This window comes from Ictidomys tridecemlineatus, chromosome 4, assembly GCF_052094955.1.
Source record: "Ictidomys tridecemlineatus isolate mIctTri1 chromosome 4, mIctTri1.hap1, whole genome shotgun sequence".
Classification (NCBI taxonomy): domain Eukaryota; kingdom Metazoa; phylum Chordata; class Mammalia; order Rodentia; family Sciuridae; genus Ictidomys; species Ictidomys tridecemlineatus.
Genome location: NC_135480.1, coordinates 3,294,653 through 3,318,968, shown reverse-complemented (window position 1 = coordinate 3,318,968; position 24,316 = coordinate 3,294,653). Strand labels below are relative to the sequence as shown.

The 24,316-nt window shown below is 64.8% G+C and overlaps 1 protein-coding gene across 7 annotated transcripts; it reads right to left on the bottom strand.

Moving 5' to 3' along the window:
• Window positions 1-613: 613 nt before the first annotated feature.
• Slc67a1 (solute carrier family 67 member 1) lies at window positions 614-23,365 on the bottom strand. Of its 7 annotated transcripts, none has more exons than XM_078045374.1 (11): window positions 23,260-23,365; window positions 19,537-19,816; window positions 16,503-16,600; window positions 15,962-16,122; window positions 15,605-15,737; window positions 7,463-7,581; window positions 6,645-6,752; window positions 5,632-5,732; window positions 3,014-3,115; window positions 2,622-2,742; window positions 614-833 (listed from the first exon to the last, which is right to left on the bottom strand). In XM_078045374.1, the coding sequence occupies exons 2-11, from the start codon at window positions 19,678-19,680 to the stop codon at window positions 646-648; spliced, it is 1,275 nt and encodes a 424-aa protein (XP_077901500.1). In that variant the 5' UTR covers window positions 19,681-19,816; window positions 23,260-23,365; the 3' UTR covers window positions 614-645. The 7 variants fall into 7 exon arrangements, with proteins under 7 accessions (XP_077901500.1, XP_077901497.1, XP_077901502.1 ...); XM_078045371.1 differs by lacking the exon at window positions 23,260-23,365 and adding an exon at window positions 20,518-20,674; XM_078045376.1 differs by lacking the exon at window positions 23,260-23,365 and adding an exon at window positions 20,465-20,486.
• Window positions 23,366-24,316: the final 951 nt, after the last annotated feature.

Genomic DNA, 24,316 nt, shown 5'->3' with positions numbered 1-24,316 from the left:
TTTTTAAAATTTTTTTTGCCTACTATATGTACTCAAATACCCCCAAGTACCCCCCCTGTTCTGCAGGGTTGGATGTAGTTACTTCTGTCCGAGTGCACTGCTCTGGAATGTTAGGTGTGTGGGTTTTTCGTTTTTTTGGTACAAGGGATAGAACCTGTGGGTGCTTTACCCCTCAGCTACATCTCCAACCATTTTTTATTTTTGAGACAGCGTCTCAGTAAGTTGCTGAGGCTGGCCTCGACCTTGTGATCCTCCTGCTTCAGCCTCCCAAGCCACCGGGACAGATGTGCACCTCTGTGCCTGGCATTCTTCCCTCTAAGCCCACTCACTCGAGCTCCTGGTGCTACACTGCAGGCCGGGTGGGCGGGGAGCTCCCTGCCTCTGGGAAATGGGAGCCGGCTGAGCGGCAGAGGGCATTCCCCGCCGGCTGCGCTGGTGGACTCCAGGGCTGGACGAATGCCCCGGGAGGAACTGGGGTCACCCTGTGCCTGGAACTCGGGGGTCAGCTGCAGGCCCCTCCCCTGGGCAGCATTTCGGCTTCTGAAGCCCCCTGGCTCACCCCCTACTTCCGCTGACAGACGCAGGCGGGAGCCTACAGGAATCAGGCCATAAGGAGGTCCCAGGAAAGTTTATTGCTGGGGCTGGTCACCAGGCTTTGTCCCTTTTGTGTGTCATGGGCTTCCTCCAGAGGACCAGGAGGAGGAAGAAGTTGACAGCAAACTGCACATGGCCAAAGATGGGGACGCCAAAGCTGCGGTACAGGAGGCCACCCAGAGTGGGCCCCAAGGTGCGGGTCAGTGGCTGCACAGAGGCACAGAGGCCCAGCATGGTCCCTGGGGAAAGAGGAGACAGCCGTCACGCCCTGAGACAGGTGCCTCCCCAGATGTGGGGCTGAGTCTTCTCTACTCGAGAAAGTTCCCTGGTGTGGGAGGAGCTGAGGATGGGCCCCAGGTCAGGTGCAGGCTCCACCCCCCAGGCCTGCCCAGGGGGACGGCATCTGCACCTGGCCAGCCCCGCCCAGAACATCCGGGAGCTTCTCACCGCTCTTTCCCAGGCCCTGGCTGAGTGGGCCGAGGGGGCTGGCTGGGCAGGGCCTTTTAAGGCACCATGGGGCTCCGGGGCAGGGTTCTGGGTGGGCACAACACCCCAGCGCCATCCCACAGCCCCTCCTGACCGTCAGCCCCTTCTCCCGCTGTCCGCCCCCAGGAATCTCCTAGACACCCTGTGGACTCCCCTGGGGCAGGGGAGGGACTTCAGGGAGTGCAGCAGGACCCAGGGCCCACGAGCACCCTTCTCGCTCCCCCCTGCCCGAGCCCCCACCTGAGCAGCCAGCTCTTTCACCAGTTGCCAGGTCTCCACGCCCTCTGGGCGCTGCCCCGGTGTGGACATGCCTAGGATGGCTGCTGTCCACCCTCCGACAGCATTCGCCCCGAAGCTCCCCTCCCGGCCTGCAGGGTCCCGGGTCCCAGTCCGCTCCCCACCGCCCGGAGGGGCTCTGGCCCTGGGCTTCTGCACCCAGGTGCCTTGGAGTTCAGCCTGTGGAGGCCCTCCCCCGCCCTGGGCCTGGGGAAATGTCAGAGTGCCCTCTCCCACTGCCCACGACGCCCAGACACCAGGGCAATTACCGCCTCCCTGCGGCTCAGTTCCCAGGCTGCTGCCGGGCCTGGTCCTACTCCTTCCAAGCCAAAGGTGGTGTTGCTGGCATGACGTGGCCCTGGTGGCCTGGCCTGCTCCTCCCTTCCAGGCCCTGCCCTCCTCTCTCCAGCCTTAGTCACCTTCTCCTTGGTGCCTCTCCCATGGCCGCCTCCTCCAGGAAGCCCTCCTGGTCCCGCTGTTTGGAGACTGGCTCTCCCAGGACCATGGCTTCGCAGGCCTGGAAGGGCTTGGAGCCCCAGGAGGCCTGGAGGAGAGGGCTGCCCCTGTCTTCCCTTCTTGGGCAGTTGGTCAGCTGAAGGCCAGTCCAGCCCTCAAGCTTTCTGGCCCTGCGACTGGGAATGCCTGGAAGGAGCCCAAGCCTAGCACAGCCCGCTCACAGGAGCACCCTGAACCAGCCAGCGTGGGCCTGCTCTGTGCCAGCTCAGGGCAGGGCAAAGCCTGGCCCAGGACTCCTGGCCCCCAGAAGGACAGCTGGGTCCAGAGGGGCCTGGGAGAGTCCTGGGTTCACTAGCTGTGCCCACTCAGGAAGCCTGGAGGAGCCCTGGCCTGTCCAGGGAGGGCGGCCAGGCCCTCCTGGGCTCTGCTCTCCTGGCCCCCCTGCCCATTTCTGTCCCCAGGTGGGCCTCCTGACTGGCTGGCAGGGCCTCTGGGTCCACCCCTCCGCACACGCCCTGCCTGGAGTGCAGCCACCCGCCTCCTTCAGTGGGATCCTGCCTGTGTGTCTGAGCCGGGCTGAGCCGAGCCGTCCCCCACGCCCCCAGCTGGGCCCGGGCTGGTCAGCAGGGCCCGGTGCAGGGCTGGGTGTGGGCAAGATTCTCACCTGATCCCTCTTGCTGCCACCCCCTCAGGTCCCAGGCTGCCTGGTCCGCTGCCCACCCATTGGGCAGCTCGGCAGCCTCCCAGGGAGAAGGGCCTGCCCTCCCCCGCTGGCCCCCTGCACCACCACCACCCCCCAGCAGCATCACCTGTGTCTGAGGCCGAGACAGCCTTGGTCAGCATGCTGTCGGTGACCACGTTGAGGGTGCAGAGGCTGAAGACCAGGCCAGGCACCAGGAAGCAGAAGTGGAGGACAGTGGACATCAGCGCCTAGCAGAGGCAGTAGCCAGGGTCACATTGAGCGGGGGCTGCAGCACAGGGCAGGTGGGCCCTCGCTGAGGACACATCTCCCCCTGACTGCTGCCCCCTAGAGCTGGGCTGGGGAAGAGGGGGCCAGAGGGCCAGCATGACATGGCTGGAGGCAGACCCTGGGGCTCGGGCACAGACAGGGCACCAGGAGTGGCCTTGCCCAGTGCAGAGGGGCGGAGAATTGGCCTAGGACCCCCTGTGGTGTGGGGAAATCCAAAGTGGGCGCTCTTACCATGGCCAGCCCCACCACCATGAAGACCAGCACGCTGGCCCGGAGCAGGGCTTCCTCGGAGAAGCGACTGCTTAGCCGCCCGATGACCAGGCCCTGGACCACCTAGGCAGGGTGAGGGCAGAGGCGGACGTGGGAGAGGGCCAGAGGATCTGGACCGGGGCCTGAGCTCTCGCGTAAGGGCACCCCAGGCGGCTGGGCACCGTTCTCAGAAACGGCCCCTCACCATCCGAAGGGGAGGTGGGCTCCTGCTGGGCTGGAAGGAAGGCTTGCCCCAGGGAGGGACCCCGGGGACACCAGGGCAGCCTGCAGGCCACTCCCAGCCAGGGCGCGGCTCCCTGTCTGGCCGCCTCACTCCCTCACCTGCAGGAAGTGCCGGGCGAGGCCGGGAGGGGAGGGTGGCCACCGCACGGAGCTGTAGGGGCGGCAGGGGCCAGGAGTGCCTGGGCGGTGGGGCAGGCCCAGCCTGGGGGGCCCGCCCTCTGCCTGGCAGGGCTCACTGCTTCCGGCCCAGCTGCCGACGTCCCTCCACCTACTTTCAGCCTTAGGTTTCCTTAGTTTTTACAGGAAGACCTACTGGGTGCGCGTCAGTCAGACCTCAGCACCGGGCGAGGCCCACCAGGTGGAGGCCTTTCCCAGCAGCACCCAGACCCGAACCCTGAGCAAGCCCAAGGCCCCATCTCCACGGCCTCCGAAAGACCTTCAGAGCGTCACCGGAGCTGGACTCCCTTTTCCTCACCCTCCCAGCCGCCAGCTGACCCCTCCGCCTGTCCACACGACCCCAGACCCAAGGCATCTCTGCCCGGGCGCTCACCCGCCTCCACACGGTGGCCAAAGCAGAGGAGTCCCTCCTGCACGCGGACCGCCCCAGGCCCCTGAGTGGACTGGCACATCACGCTCCGCCGTGAGCGTCCTCTCTGGCTGGCTCCCTAGGCCTTGCTCCACAGACACCCACCTGTCCCGAGGCCCCTCACTTTCCGGGGTGCTCCCACGCAGCCCCACCCCACCGCCTCCCTAGAGCAGCGCCACTTCTGATGCCCTCTCCTCTCTGTACCCGCGACCTGGGGTATCTCCCAGTGGGGTGGGGGCGCCTGGCTCCCCATCACTGACAGTCCCACCTGGTACCCCGGTGGCTCTGCGCATCCTCTCCCGGCCCTCTCCAAATGACTACTGCCTTGGGGCAGCTGTGGGTCAGGGGGAGGTGGCCGGGCCACAGGGAGGTCTCTCTCCAAGGGTCTTGAAGGGGTGGAGGTCTGCAAGCTACTCAGGGTCACGACCCCCGCCTCGTCTCAGGGTGTGCGGGTGCCACTCCTCCAGGGCCCAGCCCAGCCCCCCCCTGGAAGCAGCACCCACCGGGATGCTGGGCCTCCTCTGGGCTTCAGCTTAGGGTGGACGTGATCTGCAGGGAGCCACAGGCAGGGGACCAGCTGTGGGAGCTCAGGGGCTCCGGATGCCCACCTCCCCTGATGGGGTCAGGGAACACCTCAAGACGGTGGCCTCGGGGTCCCGGCAGACAAGGCCCAGGCCTCAGCACCCAGCCAGGGCCAGGGGGCTGCACGCCGGCCTCGGGCCTGGCTCCTGCCCCACCCCTGCCCCCACCCAGGCCACCGTCTCCCTCTGAACTCACTGCAGCCCCGCTCGGCCCCTGCCCCAGCGCTGGCCACAGCTGCCAGCGTCTGTCCCCAGGGAGGCTGCCCAGGCAGAAGGGAAGGTCCCTCAGGGCAAGGCTCCTGGGCGGCCTCCTGAGGCTGGGCTTCCACCAGAGTGGCCCTCCTGGCTGCCCCAGAGCAGGGGCCTTCCTCGCCCCCAGCAGGCCAGCCCCTGCCGAGAGGCTGACTCAGTACCAGGGCTAGGCCAGCCTGGGCCTGCGGGCGGAGCAGGTGGCTCCGCGGTGCCAGGAATGCCACGGGCTTCCGGAGGGGCCGAGCCCCCTCCCACTCCAGTCCCAGAATAGCCCCTCCCTGGGCCTGCGGTCAGGACGCCGTCCCTGGCCCTGGCCGGGAGGGTGTGGGGCCTGTCACCACCTGTGTCCACTCCCCAGGGTCTGGCTAGACGCCCAGGAGGTTCTGGGCTTGGGGAGGGATGGCCATGGCCTGACAGATGCCTGTTCCCACCTCCAGCTGCTCTGGGGGCACCTCATGACCCTAGTGCTGCAGCTGCGTGGCACCCTGCCAGGACTGCCCAGCAGCCGGGTGAGTCCCGGGCTCTTGTGGCAATGGGGGCTGTCCACCTCAGTCCATGCATGTGCTCAGACCCTGTGGGGTGGGCACCAGGGTCAGCCTCACTGACCCATCAGGAGCACGGGGGCCAGAGGGCAGGACGCAGCCCAGCCAGAGCCCACCACCTCCCACCACATCCACCTCCGGGGCTGCGGTCCCTCCCCGCCCTGTCCGCTGCCCACTCGGTGGCCCAGGAGCACATGTCCCTGGCCCTGCTTCCCCTCTGGTCAGGACCCAGGTGGTGGCTGGGTGCACAGGCCGTGGGCACACAGGGCAGACCCAGCCTTGGAGCGGAGGGAGGGGCCGCGGCGGGGGCAGAGCTCTGGGAGGGGAGGAGCGGGCGCGTCAGAGCGGGAGGAGGCCCCTCGAGAGGCACCCAGCGCTGTGCCGGGCCCCACCTACCATCTGCAGGACCCCGAAGAAGGACATGAGGTAGCCAGCCTGGGAAGGCTCCAGCTGGAAGAAGTCCATGGAGATGATGGAGAACATGATCATGAAGAGACCTGGCGGGCGGTGGCGGGCGTGGTCAGGGCCCTGCTGACGTCCAGGCCGCATCCCCAGGTGAGCCCCCCAGGTGAGTGAGGCCCACAGCCCTGCCACTGCGTGCATCTCCCCTCGGACTCCTGGGGAGGGGCCTGCCTGGCCAGGGAGGGACCCGTGACACCAGCTGGACCAGAGACCCTTTCTGGGACCCCACTGCCCAGCTGCAGTCTGAGTGCGGGGTTCTAGACGGCAGAGCTGGGGCGGCCATGTGCAGCGGCTGGCCCCAGCCTCACGTGACTCCAGCCCTAGCCCTCAAAGGCCCTCACCGAAGCTGCGGCCTGGGCTCCAGGTCTGGACCCCAGATGGCCCTGGGGGGTCAGCAGGGCCCAGCCAGGCCTGGGCAGCGGCACTAGGCACAGGCCACAGGCTCCTGCTGAGGAGAGGCCCACCTTCAGCGTGACTGTCCCTGCAGCTGGTGTCACTCAGGAACCCCACGTTAGAACTGGGCAGGGTGTCTGAGTGACAGGATCCCTACCGGACACAACCACGGCTGGGTAAGCTGTGACCAGTGCTGCCCGACGGGCACTGCCGTGGTCCTGGGCTGCACGTCATTTCCCAGGTGACTGGGACACCCGCTCACTCCAGATGTACAGAGGGTGAGGTGGGGCCTGTGGGCCTCGCGCTGCCCCTGGGTGGCCCCTCCTTGGTTCCTCCAGGGCTGGGGTCCGGAGGGGGCAGGGACGTGAGGGAGACACCTGTTTTGCCGTCTTCTCCTGAGCTGGACACCTGCATGAGCCTTGTGGTCTCCAGGGACAGGCGAGACTGACCAGGGCTAGCCTGGAGCACGGGGGAGGGGCCGCCCCCTGCCCCAGGGCCGGGACTTGGCCCCACCAGGCCCTGGGCGGCCCTGGGGAGGGGAGGTCTGGACTGACCTGAGGGGAAGCCAGAGACCACCTTGATGAGGAACACTGGCAAGACGCCGGGCAGCAGGAGCAGGCGGCTGATGGCCTTCAGGTCGAACACACTGGCCTGGGGCCCACCTGTCCAGGCACATTGGTCAGAGGCTGGAAGCCCTTGGCCTGGCTGCGGGGCAGGGCTTCAGGGCTCACTCCCCAGGCCCAGGCAGGAATGGGAGTTGACCGCAGGCTCGGTCCCCCTCACAGTGCTGGTGGGCACTGTGCAGTCGGCACCCCCACAGGGCCATGGATTCTGGGAGGTGACCGGGCCTGGGCCTGGACAGGAGCAGGGGCGACCCTCAGTTCCCAGCCCAGGTGACCCACGGCTGGCGGCGGCCAGTGAGGCCTGCCCGACCCGGGACGTTCCCGAGCAGTGTCCAGGCCTCCCAGCTGCTCCTGGCTGCTCCCTGCCTCTGGCCCCCACTCCAGGCCCTGCCCTGGCCCCTCTCTGGCCATCTGTCATGGCCCCCTATCCCAGGTAGTCTCTCCAGCTGACCTCTCAGGCACTGGGCAGAGGCATGGGGTCTTGCCACATGCCAGGCATAGGTAGGGCCCAATGGGGGCCACCCTGGAGGGGTCCCCTCTGAGGAGCTGACCTGGCCTGCACTCTGCCCCTCCTGGTGCCCTCAGATGTGCCTGGAGCCCCGGCCCAGCACCCTGACACTGCCCGGGACACTCGGACCCCAGGGACCTTGCAGCCTGCCGGCCCCGCTCCCTGTCACTCCCGGTTTTACTCAGGTCTCTCTGTGTCCCCTCTAAGGCCTCCCTGGGCACGTGAACTTGGTGGGGCTTACCTGGGGGAGCAGCCTGGATATCAACAGTGGCCCCTTTGGTGCTGGCCGGGATGCAGGTGACACTGATGATGGCTCCCAGGAGGTTGGCCACAAGTGCCACAATGGCTGGACAGTGGACCCTGGGGGCAAAGGTGTGGGGGTGTGTGGGTCCCAGGGCCTGGGCCCCATCCTGCAGCTACCTGAGGCCTGAGCTGCAGGAGGCCACGCCATGCCAGCACCCTTCCCTGTAGCCCAGGGGAAGGCACCAGGACCCCAGGGCACCTTTACGAGGTGACAGACGGAGCGGGTGAGTGCCAGCCACCCCTGACCTTTGCCACGGCACACAGGCTGGCAGCCTCTGTGGATGGGTGGCAGAGCCAGAAGGCGAGCGCAGAGCGGGGAGCAGGACAGGCCCCAGAGGTCAGGCCTGGGGTGTGTGTGTCCCTGCAGAACCCCCCAGCGACCTGGGGCCTGGCACTGTGTCACATGGAGGACAGTGGACACCTAGAAGTCCTCAGAAAACGCCTCCCCTCCCCACTGCCTAGAGGCTGGGGCCTGCTGGGTCTGGGAGCGCTTGCCCACTGCCCTCCGACTCCACCGCGTCCTGCAAGGCCCAGGCGCACCCACTCCTCCGAAGCAGGACTCCTCATGGAGCCAGGCTGCGGCCTCCAGACTGGGACACCCTTTCCCTTGCAGTGTAGCAAACCCCCGTCCATCCTGCCAAGGCCCTTCCCAGTGAGGCCCAGGCCCTTGTCCCCAGATGGACCCAGTCTGTAGGGCCCTGGTCGCAGAACTCGCTTCACCAGATGGTCAGAACCTGGCCCCTGCGGCCCTGTGGGCCTAGGTAGAACCCGGTGTAGACCCAAGCCAGTGTGGGCAAAGTCCCGCCTCAGCCCTCATCAGTGCCCCCAAATCTGCCCGGGTCAAGGCCTCAGGGTGCAGACACAAGTGGAGGTCAGGGTCCTGGGAGAGCCCCGAGTCCCCAGACAGGGACACGCCAGCTGCCAGGGTCCCTCCCAGGTCAGACTCCCCTGTCCTTCCCCGGGGTCACAGGTGTCTGTACACACGCACGTGCACACACAGGCACACCTGCGTCCGAGCTGTGGCCGAAACCCAGGAGCAGGGAAGGACGGGGCTGCCAGCGAGGCCACAGAGCAGGGGTCAGGCCTCTGCCAGTCGTGCTCCTCAGCAGGGCTGGCTGCCGCCTGTGCCCCCACATCCGGGGCCCCAGGCCCACTGCCCAGGAAGCTGGGCGGTGGGCTGCCAGGATTCCACACAGATGGGCCTTTCATCCACCAGCAGGCAGGGAAGTCAGAGGGCAACGGACCCCAGAGCAGGGCCTCTCGGGGCTCTGGAGACAGGCAGGAAGTGATGTGTGCGTAGAGAGGGACCCCCACCAGGGCTGCCCGGGGAGGAGCCTCTCTTCTGGGCTCTGCTCTCTGGGCACGGACGTCACTGTCAGGGCCTGGCCAGGCAGGGACAAAACGTGCTTTCTTTGCCAGATGCCCCGGAAGCGTGCAGGGCAGAGGCGGCCCCTCAGATGGCTATTTTGGGAAGCTGGTGACAAGTGAGGGTGGGTGGCAGGGGGCCAAGTCCCTACTTCTCATGTCTTGGTGTCCCTTGAGTGATGGCCAGCAAGCCAAAGGCCAGGGCTTCCTTGGAGGTAGAGGGCCTGGCGCTGGGAGACCTGAGCGGGCCCTGGGGGGAGTCAGGCCCCCCAAGCCCCCAGAGCCCGAGTGGGCCACTGTCCCGGGAGCCCGAGGGGGACCATTCTTTTCCCGACTCAGAGCTCCTTCCGACTTCCCAGAGCAAAACGCCTGAAAGGAGACTGAAAGTGAGAGGGCAAGTGGCGGGCAGCCTGCCCGGGCCCTCTGTGTGCTGCTTCTCCAGCAGGAAGCACCTCCCAGCTCTGCACCTCGCCAGACAGGGTGGCCTTGTCCCAGGGGCCTGCGGGGCACGCACCCCAGCACACGGCCCTCCCCGGATCTGCCCAGGGGCAGGCGGCCCAGGAGGGCGCTGGGCTGCGCTTGGCCCTGCTGGCTTGGTCCACTCTTTTTATTGGTTCCGATGCTGGGATGGAACCCAGGCCTCGCGCATGCAGGCAACCGCTCTACCCCCGAGCACACCCCAGCCTCGTGATTTCTCATTTTGAGTCAAGGTTTCCCTAAGCTGCCGAGGCTGAGCTTGAACTTGAAGTTTTCCTGCCTCAGTCTCTCAAGTCGCTGATTACAGGCCTGCACCACCGCGTGTGGTCAGTCTATGATTTTAATGTATAAACTGAGCCAAGGTTGTGCGACCCACTGGGGCCTCGCCTTCTACAAGGGCGGGTGTCCTCCAGCCCTGACCTGGGGATCCGGGAAGTCCCCCACCTTGGCCACGCACTCCAAGCTTACTGTAACACATCAGCTCCGTCCTCCGCTGGTCTGGCTGGCCCTAGCCCCATGCACCCTGCCGCCTGAGCACAGGATGGCCACATGTGAACAGGGGGTGCAGTGTGACCCGCTGGGCCTCGCCTTCCACAGGGGGCAGCCTGGACTTGGCCTGGGGGCCGCAGTCAGGCAATGCCCATTCCACGTAGCTGCTTCCAAGATGATTGGGTTGCCTAGCCCCCCTCTTCTGGGTGAATACAGGAACAGGAGGCTGATGACAGGTGTACTGGAAGGGCAATGGGCAGGCCTCGGTGATCTGGCTGCCCAGTCCTTCCCTGGCTACCTTGCTGGGTGACCTCATTCCATCAGGGGCACAAGAGGGCTGTCCTGGAAGCCACTCCATCCCCCATGCTGCCTGCCAGCCACCGGAGAGGCCTCTGGCACCCGCAGCCACACCTCAGGCAAACAGCGGCAGCCACGGGCCTTTCATCCTTATCTCCAGGGCCAGAGTTTGCCAACTTCATCAGGAGCGGACGGCCTGGGCCTGCCTCCCGCATTCAGGCTCTGCCCCTTCCGTCCCTCTGCCTGGGAGGGAAGACAGCAGCTCACCAAGCCGGTGCCCCTGCCAACTGGCCCTGGGCTCCAACAGGACCCCTGCTGCCCGCTGTGGCTCAGGCCCTGCTGTGCACCCCACTCCAGGTGCAGCTCAGGGTCCCTGCTGTGCACCTGCCTCATGTCCCAGGCTGGGGTCAGCTGGGACCCAAATTCATAAGGCACCTGTCTTGAAAGGAGCAGAGGCAGGGGATCCAGAGAGCCCTGGGGCCCAGGGCGAAGTCCCTTCCCACCCGCCCTCACCATATGGTGCTGTCGCCACCAGGCCATCCTGCAGGGTCACTTCTGACACACACTCTGGCTTCCAGGGACCCAGAAAGAGGTCCGAGCCCCCTCTGGCCCAACACTCCAGGCCTGCTCCCTCCACCCCTCGGGCCTCCAGCCACCCACCAGAGCTTCCTGCCCAGGGCCTCTGCCGGACTTCCGTCATCCTCCTTCCCCTGTGCCTCCTCCTCTCAGGGGACCCCCGCAGCTGGTCCCTTTTGGCCTCTCCTGCCCTGTCCCTGTGCTTTCAGCACTCAGGACACCAGGTCCTTCTGTCCTTCTGTCCTTCCCCGCGGGCCTGGTTCCCTCCTGGCCATCAGCAGCGCTGCCCAGGTGAGCTGTGCCTGAGTCACTCCTGCCTCCGCCGTCCCGGCGGCCTGGACGTCTACCCATGAACTTCCAGGGACACCGGTCAGCAGGGTAAGGGCCCCCACTCCCTCGCCCACACCCAGGCCCCAGGGGCCACTCAGGTGTGAGAAAATGTGTGCTGAGTCACCCGGAGGCCTCCATGGGTACAGCTCAGGGCTAGGGTCACACCAGCCCCTTGGTGCTCATCTCGGGGCAGCCTGACCTCCAGAGCTGCGGAGCGTCCGCGGAGCGTCCAGCACTTGGATTGCTGCTAGCCCAGTGGTGTGTGTGCAAACCTGACTGCTTCCAGGTGGGCAGAGCCCTCGGGGGGCTGAGGCAGGAGTCCTGGGCTGTGACTCACTGTGTGGCCCTCACTGACCGAGTGTCCTTCCTGGAGACAAGGGCGGGTGTCCTCCAGCCCTGACCTGGGGATCCGGGAAGTCCCCCACCTTGGCCACGCACTCCAAGCTTACTGTAACACATCAGCTCCGTCCTCTGCTGGTCTGGCTGGCCCTAGCCCCATGCACCCTGCCGCCTGAGCACAGGATGGCCACATGTGAACAGGGGGTGCAGTATGACCCACTGGGCCTCGCCTTCCACAGGGGGCAGCCTGGACTTGGCCTGGGGGCCGCAGTCAGCCAATGCCCATTCCACGTAGCTGCTTCCAAGATCAAGAGCTTCATGGCCAGGCCCTCTTCCCTGCCCCTCAGGAACTTCAACACGACCTACACGGGACTCCCCGGCTCCCTGCTCCATCTCCTTCCGGTGGCTCAGGCCAGACGGCGGTCTTCCCAGACAGCCCACACCCACCCTCTATCTTCAGCTGGGCCTGGGGCTGACCTCTGCTCAGGCGGCACTGACCCCTTCTTGGCTCACCCACCTCTCAGCCCGCAGCCTCAACAGCCTTTGGGACCCCAGCAGCACCCCACCTGCCCTGAGGTCCACCCCACATCCACAGGGATCTCCCAGCCAACATCGCTGGGTCCCTCAGCCCTGTGCTCAGCGCTGGAGGCCCCTGGGACACTCAGGCAGAGGCAGAATCCTCACTGCCCTCCCCTTCCCTCTGGCCTTTGTCCCTCCCCTGCTTGGCTCCAGTCACCCTGGCCCCTGGCTTCTTCTGCCCACAGGGCTGCACCCCAGCTGCCGGGATCCCATGTCTCATGTGCTGTCACCATGCGGGTGGCCACCTGTACACCTGAGCAGCTCCACGCTGTGGCCCAGGGCATGCCTGGACTGGAGGCAGGCACACAGCAGGCTCCGTGAACCTGTGCTGGGTCCTGGAGGCCTGTGGGCCATCCCCAGGCAGGGGCTCAAGGCCATGAGTCAGAGAGCCACATCCACCTGCTGGTGTGCTGGCTCTGGGTTCAGTCCCCGCCCCCGCCCTCCGGGCAGCCTGGCCTCCGACCCTGAGCTCGAGGCTGAGCCCAAACCAGTTAAACCGGTGCCTGCTCCCACAGGCCCCATGCCAAGGCCACTTCCTCCTCCCTGCTGAGTCTGGGCGGCAGGGAATGGCATGCCTGGGACCCTCAGGGGCATAAGGCACCAGATGGGCAACGAGATGGCAGCCGGGGGTCTCCACATCCTACCCTGGTTCTATCAGGGGTAGGGGAGGACAGGCTTGGTGTGGCTGTCAGTGACCCAGGGCAGGCTTCGGGGTTATGGGGTGGCCTGAAGGAGGGAGACAGCAGCCCACCTCCCAGCCCCCATGTGGGAATGGGACGGAGTAGCACCACGGGGGAGACAAGGCCACCCACAGCTGTGTGGACCCTGGTGGACAGCGTGGCTCAGAGGATGGTTGGCCAGCCCCTTCTGGAAGGAACAGGAGCAGAGCTGAGAGCCAAGCCATCCTCTGTCCCTACTCTGGACAGCCAGCGCAGGGGGCTGGAGGGGCAGCTCTGGCCTCGAGGGCCCTGCAGCGCCTGAGTCTCCAGTGTGGCATGAAGACTGTAGGTCCCCCCGTGCACTGTGCACACACCCCAGCCCTGGGCCTGTTTCCCCACCATCAAAGGAAGTGTTGAGGTTGACCTGGTTACAGATCAGTGTCAGGTTATCCAGGGCCTCAGATCCTCAGCAAGCCAGCAAGCTGATGGAATGTTCTGGGAGTGGGGGCAAGAGTGGCAGCGACCTTGGGGAGCTGTGGGAAGTGAGCAGTGTCCTCTAGCTCAGCGGCTGGGATGCAGAAAGGACAGGTGAGAGAACAGGGAACGGAGGCGGGGCCAGGCAGGTGAGGCGGCCGGCGGAGCCTGTGTGGGTGCGCTTGCCCCACATACCTTCAGCCCCTGTATGGCCCTGCACGTGGGGACCCCCTGAGCACTCCTCAGCCAGTGCAGGTTAGGGGCCCCTGCTGATGGCCCTGAGGTGACCCCACCTGTCTGGGCTGTGTCCCCGAGTGGTGGCATCCCAGAGGGCCCTCTCCCAGCCCTGATACCTGCTGGTGTGCCCTCTGCATCCCCTCCTGCCTCTCCTCACCCTAGTTGCCCTAGAGACTGGCCTCAGGGGCAGCAGTGACCGGCTCCTGCCCGCCACTGGCTCCCCTCATGCCTGGCCCATACCTGCCTGCCTTCTGTGCCTTCCTGCTGCCCCACCAGGGCTGCCCTGCATGTGCACCCTGACCCTAGGCCCCAGGAAGACCCCCAGGAAGGCTCCCCAGCCCCAGGTCGGCCAGTCCTTCCTGCTCCCTGTCCTGCTCCCCGGGGTCCTTCCCAGGGGCGCCTCCACCCTGAGCAGAGCCCACCGCGGCAGCCTTGGCCTCCGTTGGAAGTCAGAACTTGGGGCCCTCGTTGCTGCACAGAAGCACTCTGGCCACTACTGGGCCAGGGCTTCCCCGGCCACCGGCAGCCATGAGTGCCCTCTGAGCACCGCCTGGCCTCTGCTGTCTTCTTATCCTACATGCCAAAGTGCCAGAGGCGCGGACCCAGCGCCTGCCCCTTCCCCGGCTGCACAGTCCCTCATCTGGCGCCTAGGCCAGAGCTGCCTGAGGCCCAAGGCACCCAGCTAGAAGACTCAACCCCCACAGTGCCTCGGGCCCCCCGAGTTAGGGCATAGCCTTGGCATCGTGTCTGCACCCTCCTCCCACCCCCCACCAAACCAGGCCAAAGCTGCCCTCTCCCTGTGGCCAACGGATGGTGCAGGAGCACCTCCCACGCCTCTGTGTCCCTGCCGAGGGCTCACCACCACTCAGCTGTGTGGTCCAGCTGCCACTCTCCTCGGGCCTCTGGACCCAGGGCTCCTCACCTGCCTGCATCCAGCACCTCTGCACCTGCTGATTTCCTGCACCTGCTCAGGTCTCTGCTCACAGGTCACCCCCTTGGAGAGTCCCTGGTGACCATCCAGCTCTCTGATTCCTGATCCTGGTTCATTCCTCTTTTCAGAGCTGGGGATGAAGCCCAAGGCCCCACATGTACTAGGCGAGGGCAGGCCCGCTGCTGCCCCAGTCCTGGGGCTCGGTCATTACCTTGCTGTCTCTACTACTGCCTGGGCTTGTTTGGGAGCACATGGGATCCATGGGCAGTGCCTGGCCTGGGGAAACCAAGGATCCCAAGTCCAGGGAGTGGCACCGCTCACCCCAGGCTGGAAAAACTGGAGGTGACCTAGTGCCTGCCCCACAGCTTAGGGGTCTGCCACCAGGAAGGCTCTGTCCCAGGAGAGCCAGGGTGGCCCTGCAGGCCTGTGGAGGGTGGGTGGGCCACCTGCTGGCCTGGAGGCTCCTCTGGCCAGGGAGCAGGTAGAAGCCTCCACCCCTGCTGGGTGGAGCCCCGAACCCAGCACCACCCAGACCCAGACCCGGGGCTTGGCCAGGATGGAAACTGGCTTGAGGGCCGCAGGAACTGGGGGGAAGGAGGAGTGGGTGGGGCTGCAGGGGGAGCCTCTCCAGGTCCAGCTGTGCTAGACGAGGTCAAGCTCTTGTCCCAAGAGGCCCACCAAGGGCTGCGGGTGTTGATGGCCTGTCCTCAGCACTGCAGGGGGACAGGCAGACCTGGCAGGAACTCGGGCCACAGATGCTGAGCCCTGAGCACCGGCACTGAGCCGACTGAATGGTGCAGGACAACGCCGAGGAGGGCCTGTGTGCACAGATGGGGTGGGGACAGAGGCCTTGACATGAATTCTTTTAAGCTCCTCACAAGCCTGTAAGCCGCTGTCAGGATTCAGTTCTAGAGGAGGGGAAACTGAGGCACGCAAAGGCTGGGGGCAGACCCAGGGCTCCTCCTGCCTCTGAGCCCCATTTCCCACACCCACTCAAAGGGGCCCCTGCCACAGTCCCCTCCTTGGGGATGGCCACCCTCAGGGCCTCCTGAGACCGACTGATTCTTCCTGGCTGAAAGTTCTTAAGACTGAGGAGGCAGAAGTGCCCAGTCCACAGAGGGGCCAGATGTGTCTCCCCTGTCCTCCTGTCTCTTGGTGGCCAGGGCCTCCCTGGACTGCGCGGCACTGGAGGGAGGCTTCCTCGCGGGGCGACGGCGCCCCCTGACGGCGACGCCGCATCAGGGCGCCCCAACCCGCGGCGCAGGCGGTAGGAAGTGGCGGGCGGAGCCACGGGCACCAACCCAGCGCTTCCCGCCCCGTCACTCACCCGCACGCGGTGTTCAGGGTCCCGCCGAGCAGGGAGCCGAGGATGACACCGACGCCGAAGCACAGCCCCAGTCGTCCCAGGGCCGCGGGCCGCTCGGCCGGCGCCGACAGGTCGGTGATGACCATCTGGGCGGCTGCGGGAGAGCAAGGCTGAGCGGGGTGCTGCGCCCCACCCTGCCCGCCCCCCAGGCCACGCTCCCAGGACCCCTCCGCTCCGTGAGCCCCACCCCTCCACCCCGGGCCAGCATCGTCACACTCCCACTGTCCCCCCCTCCCGGATCTACCCCCAGGCCACACGCCCACGTCCCCATGTGCCCCCAAGCCACGCCCCCACGTCGCCTTCGGCGCAGGTCCCTACCTGGCAGCGTGTGCATGAAGGCTCCAGGCAGGCGGGAGGCGAAGAGCAGGAAGACGCCGGGCAGGGCTGGGCTGCAGGCGGCCGCCAGGAGCAGGTACAGAGCCGAGGCCGCCACGAAGGACAGCGAGAGCGCCGCGCGCGCCCCGTGCTGGTCTGCGAACCTGCGCAGGGCAGGTCAGAGGCGGGCGCTGACCCTGTGTCCGTAGGTCCTGGGCACAGAGTACCCAGGGCCATGTGTCCCTGCAGCTCCTGCCTGCTGATTGATGGCGGGACTCCCAGCTCACTGCACACGGCATGGACAGACACGAGACCCTCAATAATTAAATCCTCCTTCTGGATATAAGTGGATGTCACAGGTGGGGCCCCTGGGAACCTACAAGGGACCATAACACCTCAGCACCTGAGTTTGCTTCTCTGTGAAAAATGGTGATGCCACATCTCATGGCCCAGTGTGAGCTCAAGGGACCTGGCAGGACTCAGTTCATGGCCTCTGAGGAGAGGGCCTGGTGAAGCGACACACGCATCCCCCTCTTCTCTGTACCTGCCAAACACCGGCCCGCCCAGCAGCTGAAGCACCCCGAAGGTCGTCTGCAGGTAGCCAAAGGCGACGGAATCCAGGCCCAGGCTCCGGGACAAATACTGAAACACAGTTGGGGCCCCATGGGAAGGACTTGGAGTCCTGGGCCTTTGGATGGGCAGGGGGTGAAGGACGAGCCTGGGTCGGGCGGGAGGAAGCAGGCAGCGCAGCCTGGGGTCCTTCTCTGCAGGACCCTGCCCCCCCCCAGGTGGGATCTGAGTGGCCCTAAGGGTGCAGGCCCAGTGAAGGCGCTGCTGGCCCTCCTTCCCCTCTGCAGGACCCACTTCAGGTGGGGCATGGAGAGGCAGCTGCTGTTTACCTCACCTAAGGCTCTGTGGAGGACACGGTCACCTGCCCTGCCAAGGGTGTCCCAGCATCTTAATGACACAGGAGGTGGTGTGCTGCCCAGTAAGGCACAGTGTGCTCTGTGAGCTCTCAGTCCCTGGGGGGATGCCCTCGGGGGAGGAGCAGGGCATGGAAGCGTCCCTCCAGAGCCCCCGAGGAGTCCCTGGGACCCCAGACCCGCCTGCCCTAGTTCTCTGACTCTAAGACCCCCTCCCTCCCTGAGTTCCGCCCCGTCCTCCAGAATGATGGCTGAATTCATGTTGGGGCCCTAATCCTGGCACTTGAGAATGTGACCTGACTTGGAGGCAGTCGAGTTCAAGTGAGGACATCAGGGTGGCCCTAGTTCCGCTGACCACTGCCCTGTCAGCAGGGTCCTGTGGACACACACAGGGATGGCCACATGAAATACATGAAGAGGGACACACAGCCTGGAGGGGGCAGCTGCAGCCAGGCCCTGGGAGGGCCAGGGGGACCTGCCCCAGTCCCCTCAGAGGGACTTGGCCTTGCTGACCCCTTGACCTCAGACTTCCGGCCTCCGAAGGCCGGGTCGGCAGCTTCCCCCATACCCTGCCTCTCCTGCCTCAACCCCTGGACGGCCCTGGAGCCCCTCTGGGGCATCGCAGGCTGCTTGAGTGCCCCACACCCCTGATGGCGGGGGCTGAACTGCCATCTGTCCGATGTCTCTGTGAGCTTCATGGACAGCCCCCACTGCCCCTGCCCCTGCCGCCTTCCACCTGCTCCTCTTCCCCTCACCCCTGCCTCCTGCTGCTCCCTCGGCCCCTGCCCTGCTGTCTGAAATCACCTCAGTGCGAAGCTGGCTCCTCTTGTGGCTGCCCCCTCTCCATGGCCGACGCCGCCATCCTCCCGAGGGCTCAGGCCCAAGCTCTCAGTGCCATCCCTGACTCCCCTTCTCTCAGAAACCTCCTATATCCAGTCCATCAGTGGGAGATCCAGATCCACACTCCCCCACAGCCATCCCTGAGTCCTCGGAGTATCTCCTGGACATGGCCCTCCCTGGCCTTGCCTTCTGTCCACTCACTCCTCTCCAGATGCAGGAATCTCACCACTGCCCCAGGGCCTTTGCACTGGCTGTGCCTCACCTGCTTCCTTCGAGCCTTAGCATGAGTGCTGTCTTCTCAGTGAAGTCTTCCTGGCCCCCAAACTGCCACATGTCCTCAGGTTCTGTCTCCAGCATGCTACCACCTGTTCCCCACTGCACCACTGAATTTGACATCTGCTGTGAGGGACGCACACAGTGTGTCCCCAGCTCTTGGAAGGGAATGTGGCCCTCTGGCTCTGCTGTCCAGTTCAGGAAGAGGGGTGCTCGTGGGTGCTCAGCACAGACTTGCTGGGCGAGGGTCCTCCCGTGAGAGGGGAGCTCTAGGAGGCCGCCAGGTGCCCTGCCGTGTGGGCTGTTCTGGGGCTCACAGGCTCACTCCTCTCCCGTGTCCCTGAGCCTCTGGGGATACCATGAGTGGGGACTTGGCCTCAGTCACGCCACTGTGGGCCCTAGGACCTCAGTTCTGCCCAGCCTGGGGCCAGCAGCACCCTGGCTGGGCCCTGACCTGAGCCCAGCATGGAGCCCACCAGCCCCTTGCTTCAGGGAGCCAGGCCCCGAGAGTCCCCATGGGAACTTGTTACTGCGTGTGTTTCGCAGGGGACTGAACCCACGGCACACTGAGCTACGCCCTGCAGCCCTGTTTATTTTTTTTATTTTGGGACAGGACCTCGCTAAGTTGCTGATGCTGGCCTTGAACTTGCAATCCTCCTGCCTCATCTTCCTGAGTAGCTGGGATGGCAGGCGTGCACCACCATGCCCAGCTTTATCTGCCTTTAAGAACTGCAGTTCACAGCATCTGGAGGACCCAATCTCCTCATTCAAACAGAAACTGACCGTCACCGAGACATAGAAGGGCCTGGAGGGTCCCTGGGTTCTCCCAAACTCCCTGGGCGCTGTTGCCCACGGAAGATGTGACCCTGTGGGCTGCCTCCATAGGGTTTGTTGAATGAATAAACAAGAGTGAAAAGTGGGAATGAAGAGAAGGTGGGAGGGGGTGGCACCCGGCAGCCAATAGTGACGGCGTAGCCACCTGCCATGAGCCAGGCTGAGTTGAGGAACCAGCCCTGGCAATCGCCACCCTCACATTCTGGTCGGGGAGAAAAACAAATGGCAAAAATGTCCAGTAAGTGGGACAGGAAACATGGAGCAGGACAGAGCCGCTGGGAACGTGACAGTAAGGTGCAGGCCGTGGTGGGGACCTTTCTGAGGGGGTGACCTACCCAGAGGCCTGCACTGCCAGGACAGGGGCTGAGTAGGCGTCAGGCAGGGGATGGATGGGGCAAAGGCCCCAGGTGGGGGGCAGCAGGCACAGGGCTGGGACAGTCACGTGGAGGGCGTGCTGCCGGGAGGGCAGTGGGGGTGGCGCCCTGAGGCTCTGTCCAGGGCTGCTGCAGCAGGCAGAGCACAGCGCAGGCTGATGGGGGTCACCAGGAGCAGTTCCTGGGCCCCTCACTTTATTCAGCTCCCGTGGCATGGGGTCCCCAGTGGGAGGAGCCTGGCAGCATCAAGCACCACCTGTGCTCCCTGCTACCGCCCACCTGGACAGCAGGTGGGGCAGTGCGGGGCCTCTGTCCCGCTGGGGGCATTACTCACTGGCAGGATGGAGAACTGCATGAAGAGGCAGGTGAGCTCCAGGGCGGCCAGCACGTAGGTGAGTGGAACTACCCAGGGCAGACCCAGAGTGTCCTTCTTGCTGGGGGATCGGCCTTGGCCCCTGGGGGCCGCGGCTCCCTGCATCCTGGGCTGGCGTTGTAGGGAGGCCGGGAGGGATCCAACAGGACACTGGCAGAGCCTTGGGAGCGGTCAAAGGGCAAAAGTCCGGTTGCTCTGGGTGCGGGTGCTGAGTCACCAGGCTGGAGGCGGGCAGAACAGCCTAGGGGAGAGGACAAGAGGACGGCACTGCAGACTGCAGACCACAGACTCCCACCCTGGGCCCTCCAGCCACCTGTCCTTGGAGAGCCAGTCAGGTGTCCCTCCTCCACACATCTGAAAACTCCCGGTCTCCAGCAAGGGCCTCCACAAGAAGGAAGACCAGGGCGACCCCCTGCCCTGCAGCTGGGCCAGGCCCCAATGTTTAAAGGGAAATCGAGGCCCAGGGTGCTTTCTGTGGGCACGGGGCTGGCTGAGTCCTGTGCCAGAGGCCTCCCTAGGCCCACAGTGCCCATCTTCCCCAGGGGCTCCAGCCAGGGCCGCGGGGACTTCTGGAATGGTTCTGGGCAGAAGCAAGGAGTCACAGCTCTGCCTTCCAGGCCCCCCAGTAGAGCAGTTCTGCCTCACCTCCCACAGCAGGATGCTGTCCCCCCTCTCCCGACCCCACAACCGGCGGGAGCCAGATTTTGTGGCCCACTGAGGTCTTTCCAAAGTTTTGCCAACCTAGGCGACTAGAGTCGGGCCCTGGGCGGCCTTCGTCTTCAGACAGCCCAGGGCGGGGCCGGCTGCGCCCACAGCCCTGCCCATCCCGGCGCCCGGGTCTGCGGGAGCCCGCACGCACGTGTGGGCGCATCGCGGGCAGAGCCTCCACCTGGTGCGGGTTCGGGGCTCAGCACCTCTCCTCGCCCTAATGAGCTCGGGTACCTGCTCCGCCGGGTGAGCTAGGCGCGGACTGGGGGGATGAGTCCTCTCGGGGCGACCCGGACACCCACCCTTCCGGGGTGAGCCCTGGCCCGCCCTTTCGGGGTGACCTGGGACGGGCTCTTCCCGCCCCCGAGGCCTGGCCCACCTCCTCGCTCCGCCCCCGGGGAGCACCCGCCCCGCCCATCTGCCTAGCGCGTCCTGCGCTCCGGCGCCCGCGGCCTCTGCGCGCTCATTGGCCCAGCGGAGGCCTGCCCACGGCCCCGCCCCGTCGGTCGGGCTGCTGCGCGGGGTACTGCTGCTGATGGTGTCTAGCAGCTGTGTGTGTGTGTGTGTGTTCCCCCATCTGGGTATTGGTGTGTGTGTTACCCCATCTTGGTATTGGGGTGTGTGTGTGTGAGTGTGAGTGTGTGTGTGTGTGTTCCCCCATCTGGGTATTGGTGTGTGTGTTCCCCCATCTTGGTATTGGGGTGTGTGTGTGTGAGTGTGAGTGCGTGTGTGTGTGTGTGTGTGTGTATTGGTGTGTGTGTTCCCCATCTTGGTATTGGGGTGTGTGTGAGTGTGAGTGTGTGTGTGTGTGTGTGTGTGGTTCCCCCATCTGGGTATTGGTGTGTGTGTTCCCCCATCTGGGTATTGGTGTGTGTGTTCCCCCATCTTGGTATTGGGGTGTGTGTGTGTGAGTGTGAGTGCGTGTGTGTGTGTGTGTGTGTGTATTGGTGTGTGTGTTCCCCCATCTTGGTATTGGGGTGTGTGTGAGTGTGAGTGTGTGTGTGTGTGTGTGTTCCCCCATCTGGGTATTGGTGTGTGTGTTCCCCCATCTGGGTATTGGTGTGTGTGTTCCCCATCTTGGTATTGGGGTGTGTGTGTGTGTGTGTGTGTGTGTGTGTGTTTCCCCCATCTCGGTATTGGTGATGGAACCCAGGGCCTCGCACATACTAGGCCCACTTCCTGGGGGTTTCAGATGGCCCTGCCAGCAGGCCTCTGGTTATATGGCTCTGTCCCCTAATTGCTAGTTCTCATTGGACACTCCCATATCCCCCCCACCCTGACCTGAGCTCCTTGTCCTCTGCAGCTTCCCGTTGGAGCTAAGGTTAAAGCATGCAGAGGGGACACTGGTTCTCACCTTTGGGCCCGGGTGTGGCCCCTGCCTGGGTTGCAGGGCAGGAGGCGGGGCTAGTGTCCTGAAAGAGCATCCTGCTGGAATGAGCGCCTTGGAAAGGTCAGTTCAGTGGCTCTCCCATGGTCCTACACCTCTAGCTCTTTTTATGTTTTACCTTTTTTTGAGAAAGGGTCTTACTAAGCCTAGTTGGTCAGGGTCTCACAAAGTGGCTTGTGATGATCCTTCTGCCTCAGCCTCCCCGGCCCCTGGGATTACAGGCTGGTAAATGCTGCATGGCCTGCAGCTTTTATCCAGCCCTGAGCCTTTGGCTGTGGGAGCGGGATCCCTGACCCCTGGAGTGGCCACCTAGGGTGTCCATTTCCAGGTGAGAAGGGGAAGCGTGGGGAGGGGAATGGGAATGGAGGAGGAACTTGGGACCAACAGGAAGAAGGGGTAGGGAGAAGCCAGGAGAGGGAAGAAAGGTCTAGTCTAGCCTGCCCGCTCCTGAGAGTCGGCCGGAGCCCCAGGGGAGGGGCAGGGAAGGGAGCATTCTGTGAACAGCTGTGAGCTCCTCCCTAGCAGCCCCTTACCCCCAGACCAGGAGGCTGCTGGGAGCTACTGAGATGCTGTGTTTCTCCATGTCAGCTTTCCTGTCATGTCCCCATCACTGGCCGGGCCACGGAGATGCATGGCACCTGGGTATGGGTAGCTTTGTGGCCCACACTGAGTGCCTTAGGAGTCTGCAGGAGCATGCACTGCCTGAGCGCTTGTCCCGGTGCCACACACCCTCAGTTGGTCATTGCTGGGTGAGCAGGTGCTCACTCAGGACCCTGGCTCCACTCTCCTGTCCTGCAACCCAGGCAAGGGCCAGGCCACAGGCCCAAATGTCAGAACCAGTGTCCCCTCTGCACATTTTAACTTCAGCTCCAGCAGAGTGCTGCAGTGATGCCAACAGAGGAGCTGGCATCAGGGTGGGGTGGACATGGAGGATCCCCTCAGGTGGCCCAGTGAGAGCGGGCCACAGAACTGACAGTTGGGGCAGAGACACAGAGTCTGAGGCCTGCTGGCAGGGCCATTTGAAGTCCCCAGGAAGTGGGGTGGCGCCTACTGCTCTGTGGTTGGGTGCATGCACTGTGCTGAGGGAGATTCCAGGGCCCACAGTGCCGATGGGGGAAAGCGTTGGCATCTGGGGGCAAGTTCCAGGTCCTGTCGGCTGAGTTTCAGAAACGGCACCTCTGGCCTCCGTGGGGACATGAGGAGGGTGGCTTCAGCCAGAGCCAGGAGCCTGGCAGCCAGCATTTCCTGGAAGGGTGCACAGGAAGGCTGGCCTGGGAAGAGTGGGGGCTGGGCTCTGGGAATCTCAGGGGTCCAGATTCAGGAGCCAGAGGGCTGGTGTGCAGATGGCCTGTCCTCTGGGGGTGAGGGTGAGGCACTGTCCCCAAGAGGTGCCAGACTCCCCATCAGACTCTGGGCCCTAACCGCCTCTCACAGATCTGGCCAGAGGTTGGCCAGGATCAGCTCTGCCTGGGGTCCTGGGCCGAGGTGGGAGGTGAGCATCAGGTGAGCATCGGAAACTGCCCAGAGGCCGGTCGTGGGAACCAGGGTCCCCTGGAGCTGGTGGGTGCCAGGAAGGGGCTTCTACTCACCACTCTTCCTCCTGTGCCAGAGCGGGACCTGGGTGGCAGGGAACTGGTTGGGCACACTAGCTTTTGTTTTTGTCATGAAGGGCTCAGTAGGGGTGGGACAGCTTCCTGGTTGCCAGGGAGTGTGGGAAAATTGCCCTTTGGGCTGGAAGAGGAAAGAGAAGCACTCAAAACACTGGCCCCTTGGATTTCTTCCTCCAGAGGAAGAGATTCTGGTTGTAGGCCAATGGGACCAACATGCACCTGGCCACTCAACAGACACTTTCCCAGGTGAGACCTGGTGACACTTCTGCCAGGAGACTGTCTAGGCTGGCTGCAAGCAGGACTTCATCGATCTGGGGTGGGTGGGGAAAAGGCCTGGCCGGGGGGTGGGGGTGAGGATGCCCATCAGGGGCCTTAGGGAAGCGCGGATCTGGTGTGTGCAGGGATAGCCTTCCAGGCAGAGGGGACAGTGAGACAAAAGCTGAGAGCTGAGCCCAGGCTTGGTGTTCAGGAAACCAAGAACACTCGCTAGGCCTGCAGCATCAGATTCGCAGTGGGGTGGGGGTGCAGAAACCCAGTCTGCAGGGCAGGAATGTGGTCAGATGTCCTGAGAAGAGCTGCTGTGTGCTGGGGGCTGGATCCCTGCGAACCTCCAGATGAGGGGAGCCCCAGCCTGCCCTGCTGCCTGGACCAGGAGTGGCCATGAGCTGTGGACAGGGACTGAGCACTGCTAGGTGCAGGCTGTGTCCCAGGCATGGCTACTCCCTGTAGCGTGCGCTACTGTGGTGTGTGTAGGGAGAGGGCTGTGGGCCCGGCTCACCGGCGTGGAGGGCTTTGGCTTCTGCTCTGTATGCAGTGGTTCTGACCCGCCTTGTGTTCTAGGACCATCTCTGGCTGGCATGCTGATGAGGGACTGGGCAGAGTGGCCAGCGTGGGGGGGTCTGCACACAAGTGGGTTTCTATACCCCTCTGGAGGGAACAGCCAGGTGGGTAGGTGGAGCTCAGAGAACTGACCTAGGCCTGTGCCCTGTGGGAATTGCTGGTGTCAGCGAAACAGGGCACTGGGGAGAGCTGGCCT

What these genes read in the sequence shown, in the direction of transcription:
- Slc67a1 (XM_078045374.1), bottom strand. Translation starts at nt 19,680, where the DNA reads ATGCAGGGAGCCGCGGCCCCCAGGGGCCAAGGCCGATCCCCCAGCAAG. An exon ending in GGTCTCTGGCTTCCCCTCAG is followed by an intron (nt 5,733 to 6,644) that starts GTCAGTCCAGAC and finishes ACCGCCCGCCAG; the next exon opens with GTCTCTTCATGATCATGTTC. An exon ending in TGTCTCGGCCTCAGACACAG is followed by an intron (nt 834 to 2,621) that starts GTGATGCTGCTG and finishes CTCTTTCCCCAG; the next exon opens with GGACCATGCTGGGCCTCTGT.